This window comes from Myodes glareolus, chromosome 3 (assembly GCF_982192425.1).
Source record: "Myodes glareolus chromosome 3, mMyoGla1.1, whole genome shotgun sequence".
Lineage (NCBI taxonomy): Eukaryota > Metazoa > Chordata > Mammalia > Rodentia > Cricetidae > Myodes > Myodes glareolus.
The window spans coordinates 37,542,362-37,560,704 of NC_142028.1; the positions used below are offsets into that span (position 1 = coordinate 37,542,362).

Genomic DNA, 18,343 nt, shown 5'->3' on the forward strand with positions numbered 1-18,343 from the left:
AGACACAAAAATAATTATAAGATAGCTGTGAGATTACAAACATTTTTATTTTATAAGAAGGTCACTATCATGGAATTATTTTAAATAGTGAATTAGAAAGAACTTTGTTTCACAAAAGGGCTTGCAACGTGACTTTTTTCAAAAGTATATCCACGTCATCAACATTTCCAACATGGCAGAAACAGAAACTTAATACCTTTTATTTATTTTATAGAACAGGACAGATGAACTTTCCAAAGTGCTTCTATAGCCACTGCACTTTCCTCCCAAGAGCTGAGGCAGGGAGAATAGGGCAGGGGTTACCTTACAAGGACACTGACTTCCCACACACTGAGTGACTGACTTAACTAGCAGCAGAATTAAACATGAGACTAGTTCTCATGATTCTTCACCCATCTATAAATAACACACAATCATGGAGCCTCCATTAAAAAACAAAAACAAAAAACAAAAACAAAAACTGGGCATTGGCATGATGGGAGGATGAAGGTGCATAGCAAGCGGTTTATAAATACCAGTGGATTACACAACTGAAGAAGCAGAAAGCCTGCTAAGTCCTTTGCCAAATGTCTTGCTTTGGTAATCTTGAACTTGAGAGATAAGTCAAGAATTTCACTGAGACACCAGTTGAAGGTCTTTTAGGAAATGGAGGTTTGCAGAAAGCTGTGGGCAGATATGATACGTTATCATCTGGATAACTCTGGAAATCACCATGGGTGCTGCAGGAGTGCTTTGTCGGTTGTGGAGGAGTGAGAGCTGCTGACAACAGCCGCTACTGGGATGGTACTTAACATGGACTTCCTGGAACCACAAAACCACCCAAATCCATGGGTCACATACCAGGCATTCCACTTCACAGTCCTCTCAGAAGTCTCAGAAAGGAAGAATATTTCCTGGAGTTTGATGTAAGCTGAGGTCCCCTGCCCTCTCTCCCTACAACTCAACGCTGATTAAAAACAGGTTTCCCTCTGTCCAGGCTGGCATTTGGGTTGTATGGGTCTCGACAGACCTTAGGCTGTCAAAGACCTCTTCCTTAACTGTACAACTGTCTATCCAGTAGAGGATAAGAGTCCTCAACTCTGCTCTGGTCATCAGGGTCCAAAAAGTTCCATGCTGTCCAGCTTCTCCTCTTTGTAGAGTAGGATGTTTTCCATCAGTTTCCTTTTGGCCTCATTAATCTCAATTTTCCATGAAGTTTCTGTAGCTGAATTTCAACAGAAAGTAGAAAAAGTACAGTTTCAACAAGTGTTGCTATTAAAATTTTTATCAAGTTTGTGATCAGGTCCTAAATGCAAGCAGCATGCCATGGCATCTGCCTCTGCAGGAAGTCCGCACACACACCATTAGCCCCCAAACTCCCCAACCCCACCACACATACACACCCTTGCCACAGAGAGGCTCTCATGTCCCTCCACAGATAGGGGAGAGGCACAGAGTCAACAATGCCACAGCTGTTTTTAAATCTCCCTCTCCCCCAAAGAAGTAGTGAAAATCCAGCTACCAGTGAGGCATGTGTATAAGGCATGGTGACTTCATTGAAAAGGCTTCAACTTTTATTTCACTAGGAAGCCTGGCAGATTGGGACCAAAGTGCAGTGGTGGAAGGAGTCTTCAGAAGTGATTGACAAGGAAGAAGAGGCAGGCAAGAGGGACCACACAAGGCCCTGCTGGCCCCAAGGAAGTATTTTTAAATACAATGGGTATGAGCTATACAGTGTGTTTTGTAAACCACTCTAGCAGGGCATGGTGGCACATACCTACAATCCCAAGATAAATAAATTGAGACAGGGTTTCACCGGATAGTGCAGGAGAAACTCTGTCTCAATTTATTAAAAACTTCTTATTTTGCTCCGTGTGTGTGTGTGTGTGTGTGTGTGTGTGTACCACTGAACATATGAAGAGGTCAGAGAACAACTGTGTGTGTGTCTGTGTGTGTGTGTGTGTGTGTGTGTGTGTGTGTGTATCACTGAATACATGAAGAGGTCAGAGAACCGCTCTGTGTGTGTGTGCGTGTGTGTGTGTGTGTGTGTGTGTGTGTATGTGTGTGTGTACACCACTGAATACATGAGGAGGTCAGAGAACAGCTTTCTGGAGGGAGTCCATCCTCTCCTCCCATTATAGGTTCCAGATATGGAACTCAAGCTGACAGGCTTATGCAGCGAGTTCTTTACCATGCCGAACACATGGGCAAGTGCATGCATGACAAGGTGTGTCTGTGGAGGTCAGAGGACAACTTTGCAGGCATCAATTTTCTTCTTCTACCACGTGATGAACTGGGATCAAACTCAGGCTGTCAGGCTTCGTAGTAAATGCTTTTACCTGCTGGCCATCTCACCAGCACTGTGATTCCAGCATTTGGAAGGGGAAGGCAGGAGGCTCAGGAGTTCAAGGTCATCCTCCGCTATGTAGGAAAGTTCACATTATCCTGGCTACATGAAACATTGTCTCAAAATTTAAAAAACAAAAAACTAAAAAACTCTAAGACTGGGGATATAGCTCAGTGGTAGGATACTCATTTGCTTTACTCATGAGGCCTTATATCCAGTCTCCAGCACCACAAAAATGCATACATGGATACATTAAAATTAAAACCTGGGGAGATGGCTTAGCAGTTAAGAGCCCATGCTGTTTGCTCTTTCAAAGGACTCAGGTTGATTCCCAGCACCCACAACCATCTCACAACCATCTGCAACTCCAGTTCCAGGGTGTCTGACTTCCTCAGGTGATGTACATATGTACTGGGCAGACATACAGACAGACAGAATTCTATACACATAAAATTTTAAATTTAATAAATAAATATCACTCTCTCTGGATCCTAGAGGAAGAACTAGTCAGCCAGAGGCCAAAGTGGATCAAGAATGGGGGAGGACACGCAGTGGTCTCGGCAGATCAAGAATGAGGGAGGCCACGCAGTGGTCCCAGTGGTTCAAGAATGGGGGAGGCCACACAGTGGTCCCAGCGTACGTGCAGGAGCTATGACCAGGGCACAGTATAGAGATGGAGGTGTGAAAGAATTAAGAGGTCAGTGAGCAGACAGAAATAAACAGTCACTGGTGAACCGGGCTTCCTCTTTGTGTAACCGCTGAGCTGTGAATGCCTGAATAACTAAACAGAGCCATGAATGAGAAGAGGGGAGGGATGGCCCAAGGCAGGGCCACAGGGATGATCGTGTATGGCTACCTCATCCTTCTAAGCTTACCATCCTGAGGTGGCTGTGGGCCTGTGCAGACCTCTGAGGAGGAGTCAGCCTCTGGTCTCACACTGGTCGATGGCTGTGCTAGCCCATCTTCCCTGGAGAGTGAAGAGGAGGCAACCCTTGCACACGACGTCCCCATCACAGGAGAGGAGACACTGAAGCTGGAATTGTCAACGTCATCTGTTTCCTCTGGTGTATTGGAAGACAGGCCTGTGGCCTCAGAAACCCTGCTCCAGGGGAGGGATGAATGACCTCGGAGTTGCTCCTCCACCCCAGCCATGGAGACTCGTGCCTTAAGGGAGAAGACAGACAAGACAGGAACTCTTAAATTAAAACCAGAGCCAGCGCCTGGTCTCCTAGGCATTATAATCGAATGTCTGCTGTGGTGGGAAGAACAGCATCCTTCCTTAAAGAGATCTGAACTTGACCCCAGCACCCAGAGCCACAGGTGGAGTGTGTGAATTCAGATGGCCCAATCATCGCACCCCATTCTTCTGATCACGATGGCTGGGTCAGGCGTGGGCAGGTTTCTGTGTGTATCTATAAGACCTGGAGTTGAATGCAGAGCCTTGGGTGTGCACGCTAGGCAAACACACTACCTGGAGCTACATCCCGGGCCTTCTCATTTGTCTTCTTACAGACGAGATCTAGGAGCTCACTAAACTGCCTCTACACCTTGAACTCACTTTGTAGCCCAAACTGGTCTTAAACTTGCAGTTCTTCTGCTTCAGCATCCCAAGTAGTTGGGATTACTGACATGCACTACAGCGCACTATACACACCCTTAGAAAATTTCATTGACTCGGTGACTTGAAAAGAATTCAGTGTGTTGCCAGGCGATGGTGGCGCATGTCTTTAATCCCAGCACTTGAGAGGCAGAGGCAAGCAGATCTCTATGAGTTCGAGGCCAGCCTGGTCTACAGAGCTAGTTCCAGGGCAGCTAGGGCTGTTACCTAGAGAAACCCTGTCTCGAAAAACAAAAATTAAAAAATTAAAAAGTCAGTGTGTAGGCTGGTGAGACAGCTCAGTAGCGCTTGCTGCCAAGACTGACAATCTGAGTTTGAGCCCCAGGATCCATATGGTAGAACGAATTGAGCAACAGGCTAGAGACGGTTACCACCTTGAACCCTGAAATCGGAGCCATGTAGCTAGCACAACCCTAGTACTGTGCTACTGCCACTGCAGTGCTGGCTACCCGCATCCAAACCACTCACCTAAAGGCAGCAAATGTCTACCTCGCTTAGACCAATGAATGTTGCCATCTCACTGTGGTCGCTCTACCCCAAGCCATAACTGACACGCTGAACCACTGACGGAAGGAACAACTAACTGGAGGTTTGAAAGTGTGTGGTTGAAGGGGAGGCCTGCTTAGAATGTCTGATTATATACTGCTCCTGCTGAGATCCTCAGTGACCTGAAAAATCCCACTGTTCCTCCAGGGTCCTCTAACTCCGGCCTCTTTTCCTCACCAACCTCATGACAAGCCACTCAGATAAGACAGCCTTTCCCTCAGCCCAGGCCTTCCTCTTGGGCTGCTCAGTATGTGCTGAAGCGTCTGTTCCTGGTCAGGATCAACACAGTGAGTCCCGCCCTACACCATGCTGGTGCTCACCACAAGGACCACGGACCCGTGCAGAGAGCAGGAACCCAGGACAACAGGACAGCAATGGATTGCTCAGGTGGATATGTCCTTTGTAGTTAGTGAGAGGCCTTCGGACACTTATCACAGCCCGGCTGAGGAACACCTGGGCCACTCCAAGTCATCCTCTCCAAGAGGGTGGAGGAAAACTCACAGGTCCAGTGACACACGGGGAGAGAAAGCAGGCTGAGGGGAGACAGGAAGAGACTGACTCCCATGAGAGGCCCTGCACCCCCTGCAACCCAGTCAGACACCCACTCTTAGGGTCCCCCATGACCCACACAGCAATCCTATTCCCAGCAGGTTCCGCTGAGAACAACCAAGGTTAAGCGGGACTGATTACATCACCCGTGTGTGAGTCTCCCTCGGTAAGGCAGTAAGCAGAAGACAGCTCACCTCCTCCAGGCTGGCATTGCGCCTTCGCAAGCAGAGACACACAGCAGTGGCCCAGGCTTCGGCACAGGCCTCAGGCAGCAGCCCTGCCCTCCTCTCCACGTGCTTCCCGCAAAGCTCTTTCGCCACCTCCTTCCCCAGGCCCGTCTTCCTGGAGGAGAGTGAGGCAGTGCTGTTGGGAATCTCGCTAAGAAGCAAATCCTTCTGTTGGAAGGAGAATGAGGAAACCCAGGTGAGATGCCAGGTGTGGTAAGATGTCTTAAAAAGAAATGTGATGTCCCCAAACAAGTTCAGCACCCAAGGACTTGCTCTGTGACATTTACAGCTCATCTGAAATGGTTTTGCCTGTCCAGATTCAGCGACTCCATAGAAAATGAGACCATGAAATGCCTACTCCTGGGTGTAACACAATACAAGTCCAATAATGGGCCTAAAGTACTAAGTGTGATAAGTGGAAAAAATATTCAAAAGCCCATTTCCAATAAATGTCTTCCATTTGATCAATATATGCACAGTGAATACTAACAGCCAACATTTGCATAGCACTTACCACATGCCCAGCACTTATAATTTAATATTTTTTGAAAGATTTAATATTTTGCTGGGCAGTGGTAGCACCTTCCTTTGATCCCAGGACTCAAGAGACAGAGGCAGCAGGATCTCTGACTTCAAGGTCAGTCTGATCTACAAAGTGCTGTCTCAAAAGAACAAAACAACAACAAAAAGATTTTATTTTTATTTATTTATAGGTATGTGTGTCTGTGTCTGTATGTGGGTGTGTACGTGTGAGTACATATGCCCTCAGAGGCCAGAAGAGGGTATCAGATCCTCTGGAGCTGGAGTTAGAGGGTAAAGGCTGAAAGCCCCTGGGTGAGGGTTCTAGGAACCAAACTCAGGTTTTCTGAAAGAGTGGTGTATGCATTATTAAGCACGGAGCCATCTCTCCAGCCCCAATTTAATCTCTTTTTTTAAGATTTGTTTTTATTTACGTGTGTGCGTGTGTTTGAGACTGTGTGCCTGCCATGTGTATGAGTGCCTGCCGAGGCCAAAAGAGGCATCAGCTCCCTGCAGCTGGAGTCACAGGTGGCTGTTAGCCACCAACCATGGGTGCTTGGATCTGAACTCGGGTCCTCTGGAAGAGTCGCCAGGGCTCTTAGCTGCAGCCCTCTCTACAGTCTCATAAATTAATCACATTAACATGTACACAGGTCCTTTTTGCTTCTGCTGGTAGCAAAGTGCCTGTGATAAATCTCACGGTGAAAGGGGACAGAAAGCTGCACAGGCCCTGAAGGTCACCCTTGACTGCGGAACTTGGAGTCACAGGCACTGCCAATCAGAAGCAGCTTCTTCAAGAGAATCAAAATGAAGGGGAGAACTGGGGGCCCGGGTGGAGGGGCTGGAAGCATCCACAGGTGGGATCTCAAAGGTGCCTTTTACAAAAGGCATTTGACGCATCTCACCAAGAAAGATGTGAAAAGAAAAAACTAAAATAAAAACTATGTAGGGTTGTTGCTCAGGGCTAATGGCAAAGAGTGTCAGGAATTACATCACTGAAAGTGAAGCAGGAGGAAGAATCAGCAGTGACAGCTGGAGAACGCAAGCTCATTTCCCCGGGCCAGGGCTGCAGCTCAGTGGGTACACTGCTCGCGCAGCATGCACAAGGCCACATAAAGTGGGAAAGGAACCAGGCGGTGGTGGTGGCGCTTGCCTTTAATCCCAGCACCCGGGAGGCAGAGGCAGGCGGATCTCTGTGAGTTCCAGGTCAGCCTATTCTAAAAGAGCTAGTTCCAGAAGAGGATCCAAAGCTACAGAGAAGCCCTGTCCTGAAAAAACAAACAAACAAAAAGAAAAAGAAAAGGGAATGATGGTGTGTGCCTTTTCTAACACTTAGTAAGTGGAGGCAAGAGAATCAGGAGTTCAAAATCAACCTCTACATTTGTCCTATCAAACTAGTGTATGCTTATTATTGTTAGTGCACATAATGCTGTTCCATATGCTCATATTTATAATTACATATTTTAAGATACACAGCATTCTAAAGCTGGGTGTGATCACATACACCTGTAATCCCAGCACTCTATAGAGACTGAGGAAGAGGTCTGTAAATTTAGGGACAGCCTGAGCTACATAGTGAGGCTTGATTTTGCTGCCTAAAATGCACCCTTTAACTGGTCTCTGTCCCTCGGACCAGTCTAGTCACTTACTCTGTATGAGGGTGTCAGGTCCCCTAGAACTGGAATTACAGACAGCTGTGAGCTGCCATGTGGGTGCTGGGAATTGAACCTGGGTCCTCTGAAAGAACAATTTGAGTTCTTTTTTTTTTTAGATTTATTTATTATGTACACAATGTTCTGCCTGCATGTACATCTGCAGGCTAGACAAGAGCACCAGATCTCATTACAGATGGTTGTGAGCCACCATGTGGTTGCTGGAAATTGAACTCAGATCCTCTGGAAGAGCAGTCCGTGCTTTTAACCTCAGAACCATCTCTCCAGCCCAAGGTTTATTTATTATGTGTACAGTGTTCTGCCTATGTCTTCCTGCAGTCCAGAGAGGGTACCAGATGGTTGTAAACTATCATATGGTTGCTGGGAATTGAACTCAGGACCTTTGGAAGAGCAGCCAGTGCTCTTAACCTCTGAGCCATCTCTCCAGCCCCTTAAACTGATTTTTTTTTTTCTTTTTTGGTTTTTTGATACAGGGTTTCTCTGTAGCTTTGGAGCCTGTCCTGGAACTAGCTCTTATAGACCAGGCTGACCTTGAACTCACAGAGATCCGCCTGCCTCTGCCTCCCAAGTATTGGGATTAAAGGCATGTGCCACCACCATCCACAGTTTGAGTTCTTAACCACTGAGCCATCTCTCCAGCCTGTTTGTAGCCTTTTCAATAAAAGTGATGCATCCATTCAATGTAAATTTAACTTTATACAGCCTTTCATACAAACTCAGAAAACAGTCCTGACAGAGGACCAGCCATGGGATGTGATGTTTGCTTCAAAGGCAAAGCATGGGCTGGGAATGTAGCTCAGGGGTCAAGCCTTGCCTAGTATCTGGATGCCTACATCTGTTCCCCAGCACCATGGATTTAAAAAACTAGGGTATGTATGGTGTCACAGGCCTGTGGTTCCAGCTAGACAGAAGGCTAAGACAGGAGGATTGCTTGAGCCCAGGAATTCAAAGCCAGCCTGGGCGATAGAACAAGATTTTATCTCAGAGGGAGGAAAAAAAAGTAAAATAAAAAAGTAAGCCCCACTGTGCCTCCATCTCCCCAGCCAGCAAGTAGGTGGTTTCAGGATCTGAGAACACAACATGCCTTACACCATCAGAGATTCAATACCTGGAAGGAAAGACCACCAAGGCCAGCATGGCACTTCTGACACTCACACAGTTCCTTGTGTAAGCATGACCTCTTCACTGTTTATCTTTGGGGACACGTGACGCCATTCAAGGAGGGGGAAATCAGCACAGCTGAAGCAGTGAGTGGTTTACAGAGAGAGGCAAGTTAGCACCAAAGAGAAGGGCTCTCCAGATGCTAAGCACGGAGCCCCGCCTCCTGACCCCCAGGGAAGAAAGGTCTCAGGAAGGTCTCCTCTGGAGCCAGCAGGGACTTCACCGCGTGGGGAGCCCTGGCAAAACAGTCTCGACAGAAGACTCAACCATGAACCTAGGCAGGTCTCAAGAGCCAACTCCCAGGAAATTCAAAGGAAAACTAGAAAAAACAGTGAGTGAAGTCAAGCAAAACGCCACGTCCCACAGTCTGCGTGGGATGAGCGACGACAGCTTGGAAGGCAGGCTGTGATGGGGAAGACGCTCACTAGCAAGGCTGCAGCTGAGTGTGTAGCACACGCCTGTAATCCCACAACTGAGAGACGCCTGAGGCAGGAAGAGCTCCAAGGATTCAAAGGCAGCCTAGGCTCCAACGAAAGACCTCCCCTAACCCTGGGAGGGGGGAAAAGGAAGCAAAAAGAAAGAAAGGAAAAAGAACAAAGCTAGGAACAGAATGTGGGTCAGCAGCTGTACACACATAGGCAGGGTCAGCTGCTGTACTTCCAAAGTGGCTCTGTGGGTAGGTGTGGTAAACACAGAGAGCTCTGGACTGAGCTCTGAGAACTCTGTGGGCAATGGGCAAGGCCCTGCTGCCCACGTGGAGGACGTGTGCCCAAGCACACCAGCCAACCGACCAGAAGTGATGGGATGTCTTACCAGGTAAACTGGATTGCGGTCCTTGTCCATCGCGGGGATACCAGTGAGAACCTCAGCTAACACCTGGATAGGCCAGAACACAGAGTCAGTGTGAGCTTGCTATGCCCGTAGTCAGCCAAAGATTTAGGCAATGGCAGAGGCTTCTGTTTTGTTTTATTATTATCATGACGTTTATTTAACAACAGTGTATGTGTGTGTGTTGGGTTTCTTATGCCATGGCACTTGTGTAAAGATTAAAGAGCAACTGTGGGCGCTGGTTCTCTCCTTCCACTACGTGGGTCCCACTGGGACCTGGCTGCCAGTACCTTTATCCACTCGCCCATCCTGACCCATCTTTTGTTTATGAGACAGGGTTCTTTTGTGCCCAAGCCAGCCATGAACTTACTCTGTAGCTGAGGATGACCTCGAGGGTGATCCTCCTGCCACACCAACATGATTCGTTTTCTACTTAATTCACTCACAAAGGAGCGCAGCCCTGAGCAGATGCAAGCCAACACCCAAGTGGAAAACTGGGATCCGTGTCCGTGTGAAGAGCAAGCCTGCCTCTCACAGGATTCTCGGCAATGTAAAGACACAGGCGTGGAGGGTTCCCAGTCCTGCCCTGCACAACAAGTGAGCTCAGGGCTGGGAACTGAAACCTGGGCCCTGACTCTGCACCTGCCACACGTGGTGATCCTGCTCCTAGGGCAATGAGGAGCATACTGGCGGTGGCCAGGAGAGGGCAGCACAGCGTGCCACAACAGAAGGGGGTGTGGATCAGCTGAGAAGGGAGGGCCAACCAGGTCCCTGCAGGGAGAAAAGGGAAACAATCCAATAGACTGGGCAGCGCCTTCTCTGTCTGAGCCACGTGATTCTGGAAGGAACAAGTCCCTGACAAGGGTCACTTAGTGGCCATAAAAATGCTGAGGTACTGAGGCCAGCCTAACCTACTGAGTGAGTTCCAGGACAGCCAGGGCTACCCAAACAAACAACCCCCGAAAAAAACAAACAACAAAAACAAAACAAAAAACAACAACAACAACAAAACCCCACTAAGATAGAGTGGACAAGATGAGGCAGTGGCAGGCAGGCCAGATCATTGATTTTGATCCCAAAAGGAGGCAGAAGAGAAGCAGCAACTCCAGACAGCTATTTTCTGACCCATCATGCACTGAGGCATGTGCACACCTGCGCATGTTTGCACACACACACACACACACACACACACACACACACACTAGTACTAAAATACCCATTTATACACAGCATCTCATTACCCATTACTCTCTTTTTAAGTCTCGCTTAATTAATTATTTATTTATTTATCTGAGACAGTCTCTCTGTTCAGGTGGAAATTCCACCCCAAGCACCCTTCCCTGGGAGCTACCTCTGTCCAGATTCCACCCCTGAGAGAGCCCACCAAATGATGACCCCTCCCCAGAGATGCTCAAGATCACTCCCAAAGGGTATTTAAACTGCCCTCCAGAGGAAAAAAAAAACACATGGTTTTCTAGTCTTCCTTCCCCATCTCCTCTCTGGGGGCTAGACAGCCATCCAGAAGCGTTGGTATCCATTAAACCTGGGCTTTTCCTAATTCGGTTTGATTTGATTTGATTCGATGAAAAGTTTCTGCACCCCATAAGCCCCTCCACCGACACAATGATCTGAATCAGATCACTCTCTATACGCACCACCAACCCCATTTTACAGAAGGTAAAACTGAGGTCCAGACACAAAGTAGGCAGAAGTTACATGACTGAAATTTTACTGGATTAGGCCATACTGGCTGGTGGCTAAAAGGTCTGCCCTACTGGTTTGTTTTGACTTGTTTTTTTCTTCTTCCTTTTGTTTGATTCTGTTTTGTTTGTTTTGAGATAGTCTTCCTAAATTGCCTAGGTTCTCTTGGAACTTCCCCTGTCTCTCCTACCAGAGAGACATTGGTTCTTCAAGTAGGGCCGCTTGCCTCACTGAAGCGCTCACAGGGAATTTCAGGGGGTTGTGGAGATGATGGGAGGCAGCCGAGAGGCCAGCCAGGGCCAGAAAGAAGCTGAATCTCACACACAGAGGTCCAGCTGAGAGTGTGGGCTTCAGAGGTAGACGTGGACAGAGAGGAGACTGTGGTTAAGAAGAGGAAGTACAAAGTTCAAGACAGGAAGGAGCACAGAGGCAAAGGCCTGCGGCAAAGGCCTGTGTGCAGAGGTCTGAGTGTGGCTGCAGGCAAACAGGGTTTTTCAGGCAGCATTTCCCAAGCGGATCCTGTGGAACACCACGGCTGACAGACACACCAAGAAAGCGAGGTTCCACGGCCAATGTAGCATTCTCTGGTGAGTTCACAACCCAGGTCACGGGGTCACCCAGGTCACAGGGTCACCATCCTGTTAAAAGCTCCTCTTAACTATAACGAAAAACCTGCTTGGCTTTGCTTAGCAGTATCTTCCAAACCTATGTGTCCACTAAGCCCTTGAACGCTCCCATCCTGCAGACATCAAAAGGAGTCAGTGTCCTCTCAAACTGAGCAGACCATCAGGCTGGGTGGGCCTGAGCGCCTGGGACCTGGTCATGAAGCAGGAAGTACACAGGAGAGGCGGGTGGACACTGACTACAGACGTGACTATGACAGGAATGATAAATGGGTATTGGAAAGATGGGTTGAGCTGGGCGGGGAGGCACATGCCTTTAATCCCCGCACTTGGGAGGCAGAGGTAAGTGGATCTCTGACGCAGGAAATGTTGGCTAGGTCAGCAGTGTGGATGGGAATCAAAAAGTTGAGAGATAATATCTGCAGGCACTAGAATCACCAACCATACACAGCTTCTGTCTATACCTTTTTTTACTTTCAGAGTTTTTCGGACAAGGTCAAATTAACCAAGAATTTATTATGTAGCCTAGGCTAGCTTGAAACTAGAAGCAATCTTCCAGCCTCAATCCTTTTGATGTCTGGTCCCTTTAAGGGACTAGCCACGCCCACTCCCAGCCACTTCTGACCTCCCTCGTGGCCATCTTAACTCTTTCTCTTCTGTCCCTCTCTCCTGGCATGTGCACACGTGTTTTCCTCTCTCTGTCCTCTTTTCTATTTCTGCCTTTCTTTCTCTCCTTCTTCTTTAAGTTATAGATGTTTACCCTTATGTTTAGCCTTACGTCTATTTATTATGTCCTGTAAGTCTTTTATCTGCCGCACCCGTCCGCCTGCTCTCTGGGCCGCATGGCGGGACCAGCTCTGCCGCTCGCCGCGGGAAACCTGCACCCCTTTGGCGGCAGCCTCTGCCTGGCTTGCAGGCCGCTGGGGGACCCCAACATCATATCATTAAAGAACAAAAAAATCCCCTAAATGCTGGGATTATGGGCGTACACCCCTCATCCAGCTATGGAAACCCTTTACAAACATGAAAACCATTCATAATTCAGAAGCCATACAAAATAGACCATGAAAGTTAGGACCGGTGGCACACACCTACAGTTCCAGCTTCTTAAAACAGGCTGAGGCAGGAGGATTATAAATTAGTAGCCAGCCTGGGCTACAGAGCGAGAAGTTGTTGCAACAACAACAACAAAAAATAATTCACAAGAAATAAACTTAAAGGTAGAGCACATGTCTAGCGGAGGGTGAAAAACTGGGGCAAACTAGGGGCATAGCTCAGTCAGTGAAATGGTCATTTTGCAAATATAAGGACCTGAATTCGAATCCCGAGAAACCACATAAAAATGCCAGGTGTTGGGGCATGGACTTGTAATCCCAGCATTGGGGAAGACAAAGACGGGAGGGTCCCTGGGGTTCACTGGCCACTGTCTAGCCTAACTGGTGAGCGACAAGCCAATGAAAGACCCAGAACCAAAAGAGGTTTGTTAGGACCTGAAATGACACCTGACCTACAGCCCCACACACACACACATCTCACCCCACCCCACACACATCTACACACCCATAAACTAAAAACAACTAAAACAATAGATTTAAAAAGATGCCACAATAGGCTTTGTTTCAGATCTGGCCTAGAGTCACAGGCTGCCTCGACTGCACCTCCATGCAAGCCTCATGCAGAGAAGAAAACCCTTACAATTCCACAGCTGAAGATGTCCACTTGCTTGGTCAGCTGCCCCACCCTGATGAAGTTTTCAGGCAGATATGCAGCTGAGGCCTGGAACAGGTGGGTCTTCATGATGGTGTATTTGGTCTTTTTATCGGCGGGACATGGATGAGCCACTGGATGAGCCAGCTTGGGGCTAAGATGTTGGTCCAGCAAAACGTTGGCACTATGGGAAAGCAAGTGAAGAACGCCTTTGAATTTTGGGAAGAAGAGGTTGCCATGGAGACACTCTGGCCAAGCCATTTAGCAGGGAGCAGTGTCAGTCCTGCAAGGTGGGGGGAGGTAATCACAGAAGACCCTCAGCATAAAACCACTAGCAATAAATGGGTAGGACCTTGGAAACCCACTCACTCTACTATATGGGAATAGACTTGAACATTAGCCTAGTTGCCCCAGGAATGTGGCCAGGGAGATGCAGACTCCCACCCCTCCACAGATGTCAGCCCTGGCCAGCACAGCAGGCCAGCCCACTGCTCATGCGGGCTTAGACTCTTCTGAAGCTGTTCCCACGACAAGCTCTGGCCTCCGCAGTGCAAATCCAAACCTTGGCCTCCTTTCAGGCTCTCACTCTGCTCAGGTGGTAGGGAAAGTACCCACTTTTACATTTCAAAAGAGAAGTGAAAATCTTTTACTCAGTTCTAATTGGAGGGAGCTAATTCAGAGATAGAGCTCCCCAGGGAGTGGGGAGCAAAGGTTAAGTTTCGCACAGAACTAACCTTAGCAGTGCTTTATTGCATTTATTTGGTGGGAGGGACGGAGCACTCCAACTTTCAAGGGGGAGCTCAGAGGAAAAACTTGCTGGAGTTGGCTCTCCTTCCACTATATAGGGTCAAGGGATCAAATTCAGGGATCAAATTTAGGCTTGGCAGCAAGCATCTTTACCCACTGAGCCATCTCACTGGCCCACCGAACAATATTTGAAAAAGAAGATAGCAGACCAGGCACAGTGGTAGTTTACCTCTAAACCCAATGCTCAGGAAACTGAGACAGCTACAAGTTCAAGGCCAGCCTAGGCTACACAGGAGTTACAGGCCAGCTCTGCTCTGCAGCAAGACTTTGTCTCAATAAGTCAAAAAGAAAAAAAAAATGTTTAAAAATTCTTTTGATACTAGCCAGCAACTCCAATATCTACTATTAGGAGCACTTCGGTAAACATGGGCAAGAATAAAAAATCATGGCAAACTATGGATGCCTTGCAACATGGGGAGACACCTCCCGTGATCAAATAATGGGGGAAGGAGAAGAGGAACTGGGAGTCAAGGAACCTCCTAGGCATGAGGAGTTGTGTGAGAGGAAAGCAAGAAGTTGAAAATGAGTCAGGACGCAGATGGGGGGCAGAGCACACCAGGTATGTGCAACACTGAGTGTAATCCCCCAACCCCCACTACACACACACACACATACACACACACACACACAAAGCCAGAAGTCAGCACCTGCCAAGCTGGGCAGTGGGTCCATGGCCAGCTCTCGTGCCCATCTCAGCACAGGTGCTAGTGCCATCAGATGAAATTCAGGAGAGGAAAGCATCTTCAAGTTGGCATGTGCCATGTGGGTTCGAGGAACCTCAGCAAACCAGATGCAAGGCCTATCTATGGTCATGGGGTGGCTGGCTCTGCTAAATGTTTTGGGCGCTTCTGGAATCTCTCCCACACCACTTCCTCTTGGACATCCAACACTAAGGTACTGGGGACAAGAAGCTTCTTTGACAAGACCCATCACCAACAGACACAGGGAAGGTGGGCACTGAGCAAAGCTTAAACGGGGAGCTCAGATCCTGAGGCTGGCAAAGCTCCCAGTTGGACTGTGAACTGGCTCCTAAGCGGATGGTCAGGGACGCTGGCTCAGAAAGACGGCAGACAGAGTGGCAGCTTCACATGCTGGGTGAGAACAGAGAGCACCCCTCAGAAGTACTGGCTTTTGCGGGCCTAAGGAGAGAGCAACGGTCCCCAATGGAGGGGGTACAGAGGAGAGGAGAGAGAGAGATGAGAGAGATAGGAAGACAGAACAGAGGCTGGCCTCGTTCTCGAAAGCAGGGCTGGGGGGCAGGCCTAGCTTACCTCTTAACATTGCTATGGATGATGTCCAGGCTATGCAGGTATTCAACAGCTAGCAGCAGCCCTGAGCAGATGCTGGCCCGCTGGGGCCAGGGCAGCAGGTCTGAGTCCCCCTAAGAGAAAGGGAAGGGACAGAAAGGGTCACTCCTGCACCATTCTAAAGTCCCTATGGCCTGTTCCTGGACACCTTAGAAGCCGCCCTTGGTCACAGGGCTCAGTCAGCGTGAGGGACTGGTTTGAAATGATGGCATTGTGTTGACTAGATTGACTTGTAAATCCCAGTTCAGACGCATGTGAATTATGTGACTTTGGGAAAGATAGACAAGGCCTCTGAGCCTCAGCTGCCTCGGGAATGAAATGGACAGGAAGGGTTGGAAGTAAGCTCAGGGGTGGAGCGCCTGCCTTGAATGTACAATGTCCTAGATTTGATCTTGGCGCCAAAAGGAGGATGAACAGGAGGAAGAAGCAGCTGGGGATGTTGGTCATTTATAGACTGCCTGCTACCATCCACAAAGTCCTGGGTTTGATTCCCCAGCATTGCATAAAACAGACATGGTAACATATGCCTGCAATCCTAGCACTCGGGATACAAAGGCTGGAGGGTCAGAAGTTCAAGGTCACAGCAAGTTTGAGGCTAGCCTGTCTACTGGTGACCCTGTCTCAAAAACATATCATAAATAAAAATGAAATAAAGGATACATTGATGTCTGTATTGTATAAGCTTTCAAGAAAGGTAACACTCTTCTAAGTCCTTCCGGCCCCTAGGCAGGAGCCATCTGCTCCATTATCTGACTGCAACCCTTGACCCAGTTATTTACCTTAGCCTGGAGTCTGTCCTGCAGAGAGCCATTTGCCATGTAGGGGTAGATGAGGCTGTGGAACCGTCTTCCAGTGCAGAAGCCCAGCAGAGGTAAGACATTGGGGTGGCAGCATCTGAACCCAGCACCCGTGTACAGTCAGGCATCAAACAGCAAGAGTCAAAGGCAGACCCTCCCTTCCCACCCCAGGCCACCAGCCACCTCCCAGGTGCCACAGGCTCTGATCCCTGATAGCCTCACCCTACTTCCCTGCTGTGCAGTCTGGCCCCATCCCCCACCCCACTTCTGGAAACAAGTTTCAGGATGAAGAACTTGCCAGAGGCCACCACAACCGCCTCAGGTTGGTTTAACTTGGGGACTCCCCGTGTCTGAGTCATCTTTCTCCTCCTGGCTTTTCTCAGGACTCCAACCACACCTCATGCTCCACATGTGAACCATCCACATGTCTGTGTGGGCAAAGGACGCTTCCTTCCTGCCTCCCAGAAACCTCTTGCCTCATGAATCGCCATGCACTGTTACACACAGCTTTCCATGTCCTTCTCGTGGTCACAGCCCAGCCCACCTCGCAGGACAACTGCAAACGGCCTTGTGCTAGATCTTGCTGCCTCCCGGTCTCATTAACTAGTCATTTGCAGTCCTGGCTTCAAGTGAGCTGAGCACTCCCTGTAACCTGGGAAAGCTTGGGCTACTAAACCAACAACGAAGGAGTAATCACCAACCCAGGAAAGCACAGAGTTGAAGAAAGGGCATACCTACATATCTGGTTCCTAGAAAATGAGTGTATACATGTTACACGTTTGTGTGGTCTTTCATATGCATGAGGAGAGAAATATCTAGCTGGGTGTGATGGTGTAAAATTTTAATCCCAGCACTCAGGAGGAGAGGCAGGAGAATCTCTGTGAGTTGAGGCTAGCCTGATCTACATAGTGAGTTCCAGGGCAGCCAGAGCTACATAATAATACCTTGTCTCAAAGTAAGCAAGCCAGCAAGGAAGAAAGAAAGGAGGGCAGGGAAGGAGGGGGAGGAAGGGAGAGGGGAGGAAGGGAGGGAGGAGGGAGTGAGGGTCTGGAGGACCCAGATGGGATTACAAATTCTAAACCTGATGAAGTAATTAGTGAAGGCCTGTCCCAGTATAAAGAGGGCTGAGAATACAGTTCAGGGCAAGCTACAGAGCATATGGAAAGTCCTAGAAACAAATGCCACCAAACCCAAATCTAACAACAAATAAAAATCACTAAACTTGCCGGGTGGTAGTGGCACATGCCTTTAATCCCAGCACTTGAGCAGCAGAGGCAGATGGATCTCTGTGAGTTTGAGGCCTGTCTGGTCTATATAATGAGTTCCAGATCAACCAGGCTACATAACAAAACCTAGTCTCAAAAAATAAAATATAAAAACCATTCTTGGGGCTGGAGAGATGGCTCAGAGGTTAAGAGCATTGCCTGCTCTTACAAAGGTCCTGAGTTCAATTCCCAGCAACTACATGGTGGCTCACAACCATCCGTAATGAGGTCTGGTGCCCTCTTCTGGCCTGTAAGCATACACACAGAATACTGTATACATAAATAAATAAACATTAAAAAAATAAAACCATTCTTTGCTCTCAGGCTGTATAACACACAGGGGCAGACTTAGTTTCATGGGTCCCCATGTGTCTAGAGAGCTATGGTTTTAAGATCAGTTTGCCATCAGACTCTCACTCCATCTGCCGGTTTCAAAATGGGACAGGAAGGATCTCTTTCTTTATACATGGGAAGAGCTGGAACAAGCAAAGGTTTCTTGAGAATTCTAACCCAAGCAAATATGTGCTGTTTAAGAAGAGCATGCTCTCTGGGCACAGTCTCGAAGGCTCACACTCTAGCTCTGCTAACTACTGGTTGTGTCGTCTTGAACCAAACACTGCACCTCACTGGGCCTCAACTTCTGCACCTATCAGCTGTGGCCCTGGTATCTGTGCTGTGGTGTTCTGGTG

At 48.4% G+C, this 18,343-nt stretch overlaps 1 protein-coding gene across 2 annotated transcripts in view; it reads right to left on the bottom strand.

The window, feature by feature from the left end:
• Positions 1–28: 28 nt before the first annotated feature.
• Irak2 (interleukin 1 receptor associated kinase 2) overlaps positions 29–18,343 on the bottom strand; it is a 53,488-nt gene continuing 35,173 nt past the window's right edge. For both annotated transcript variants that reach the window (XM_048438631.3, XM_048438630.3), the window contains 7 exons: positions 16,372–16,486; positions 15,557–15,666; positions 13,467–13,662; positions 9,433–9,495; positions 5,234–5,434; positions 3,202–3,490; positions 29–1,204 (listed from right to left, as the gene is read on the bottom strand). In XM_048438631.3, coding sequence (XP_048294588.1) covers positions 1,092–1,204; positions 3,202–3,490; positions 5,234–5,434; positions 9,433–9,495; positions 13,467–13,662; positions 15,557–15,666; positions 16,372–16,486 — 1,087 coding nt within the window. In that variant the 3' untranslated portion in view covers positions 29–1,091. The remainder of the gene's footprint in view (positions 1,205–3,201; positions 3,491–5,233; positions 5,435–9,432; positions 9,496–13,466; positions 13,663–15,556; positions 15,667–16,371; positions 16,487–18,343) is intronic.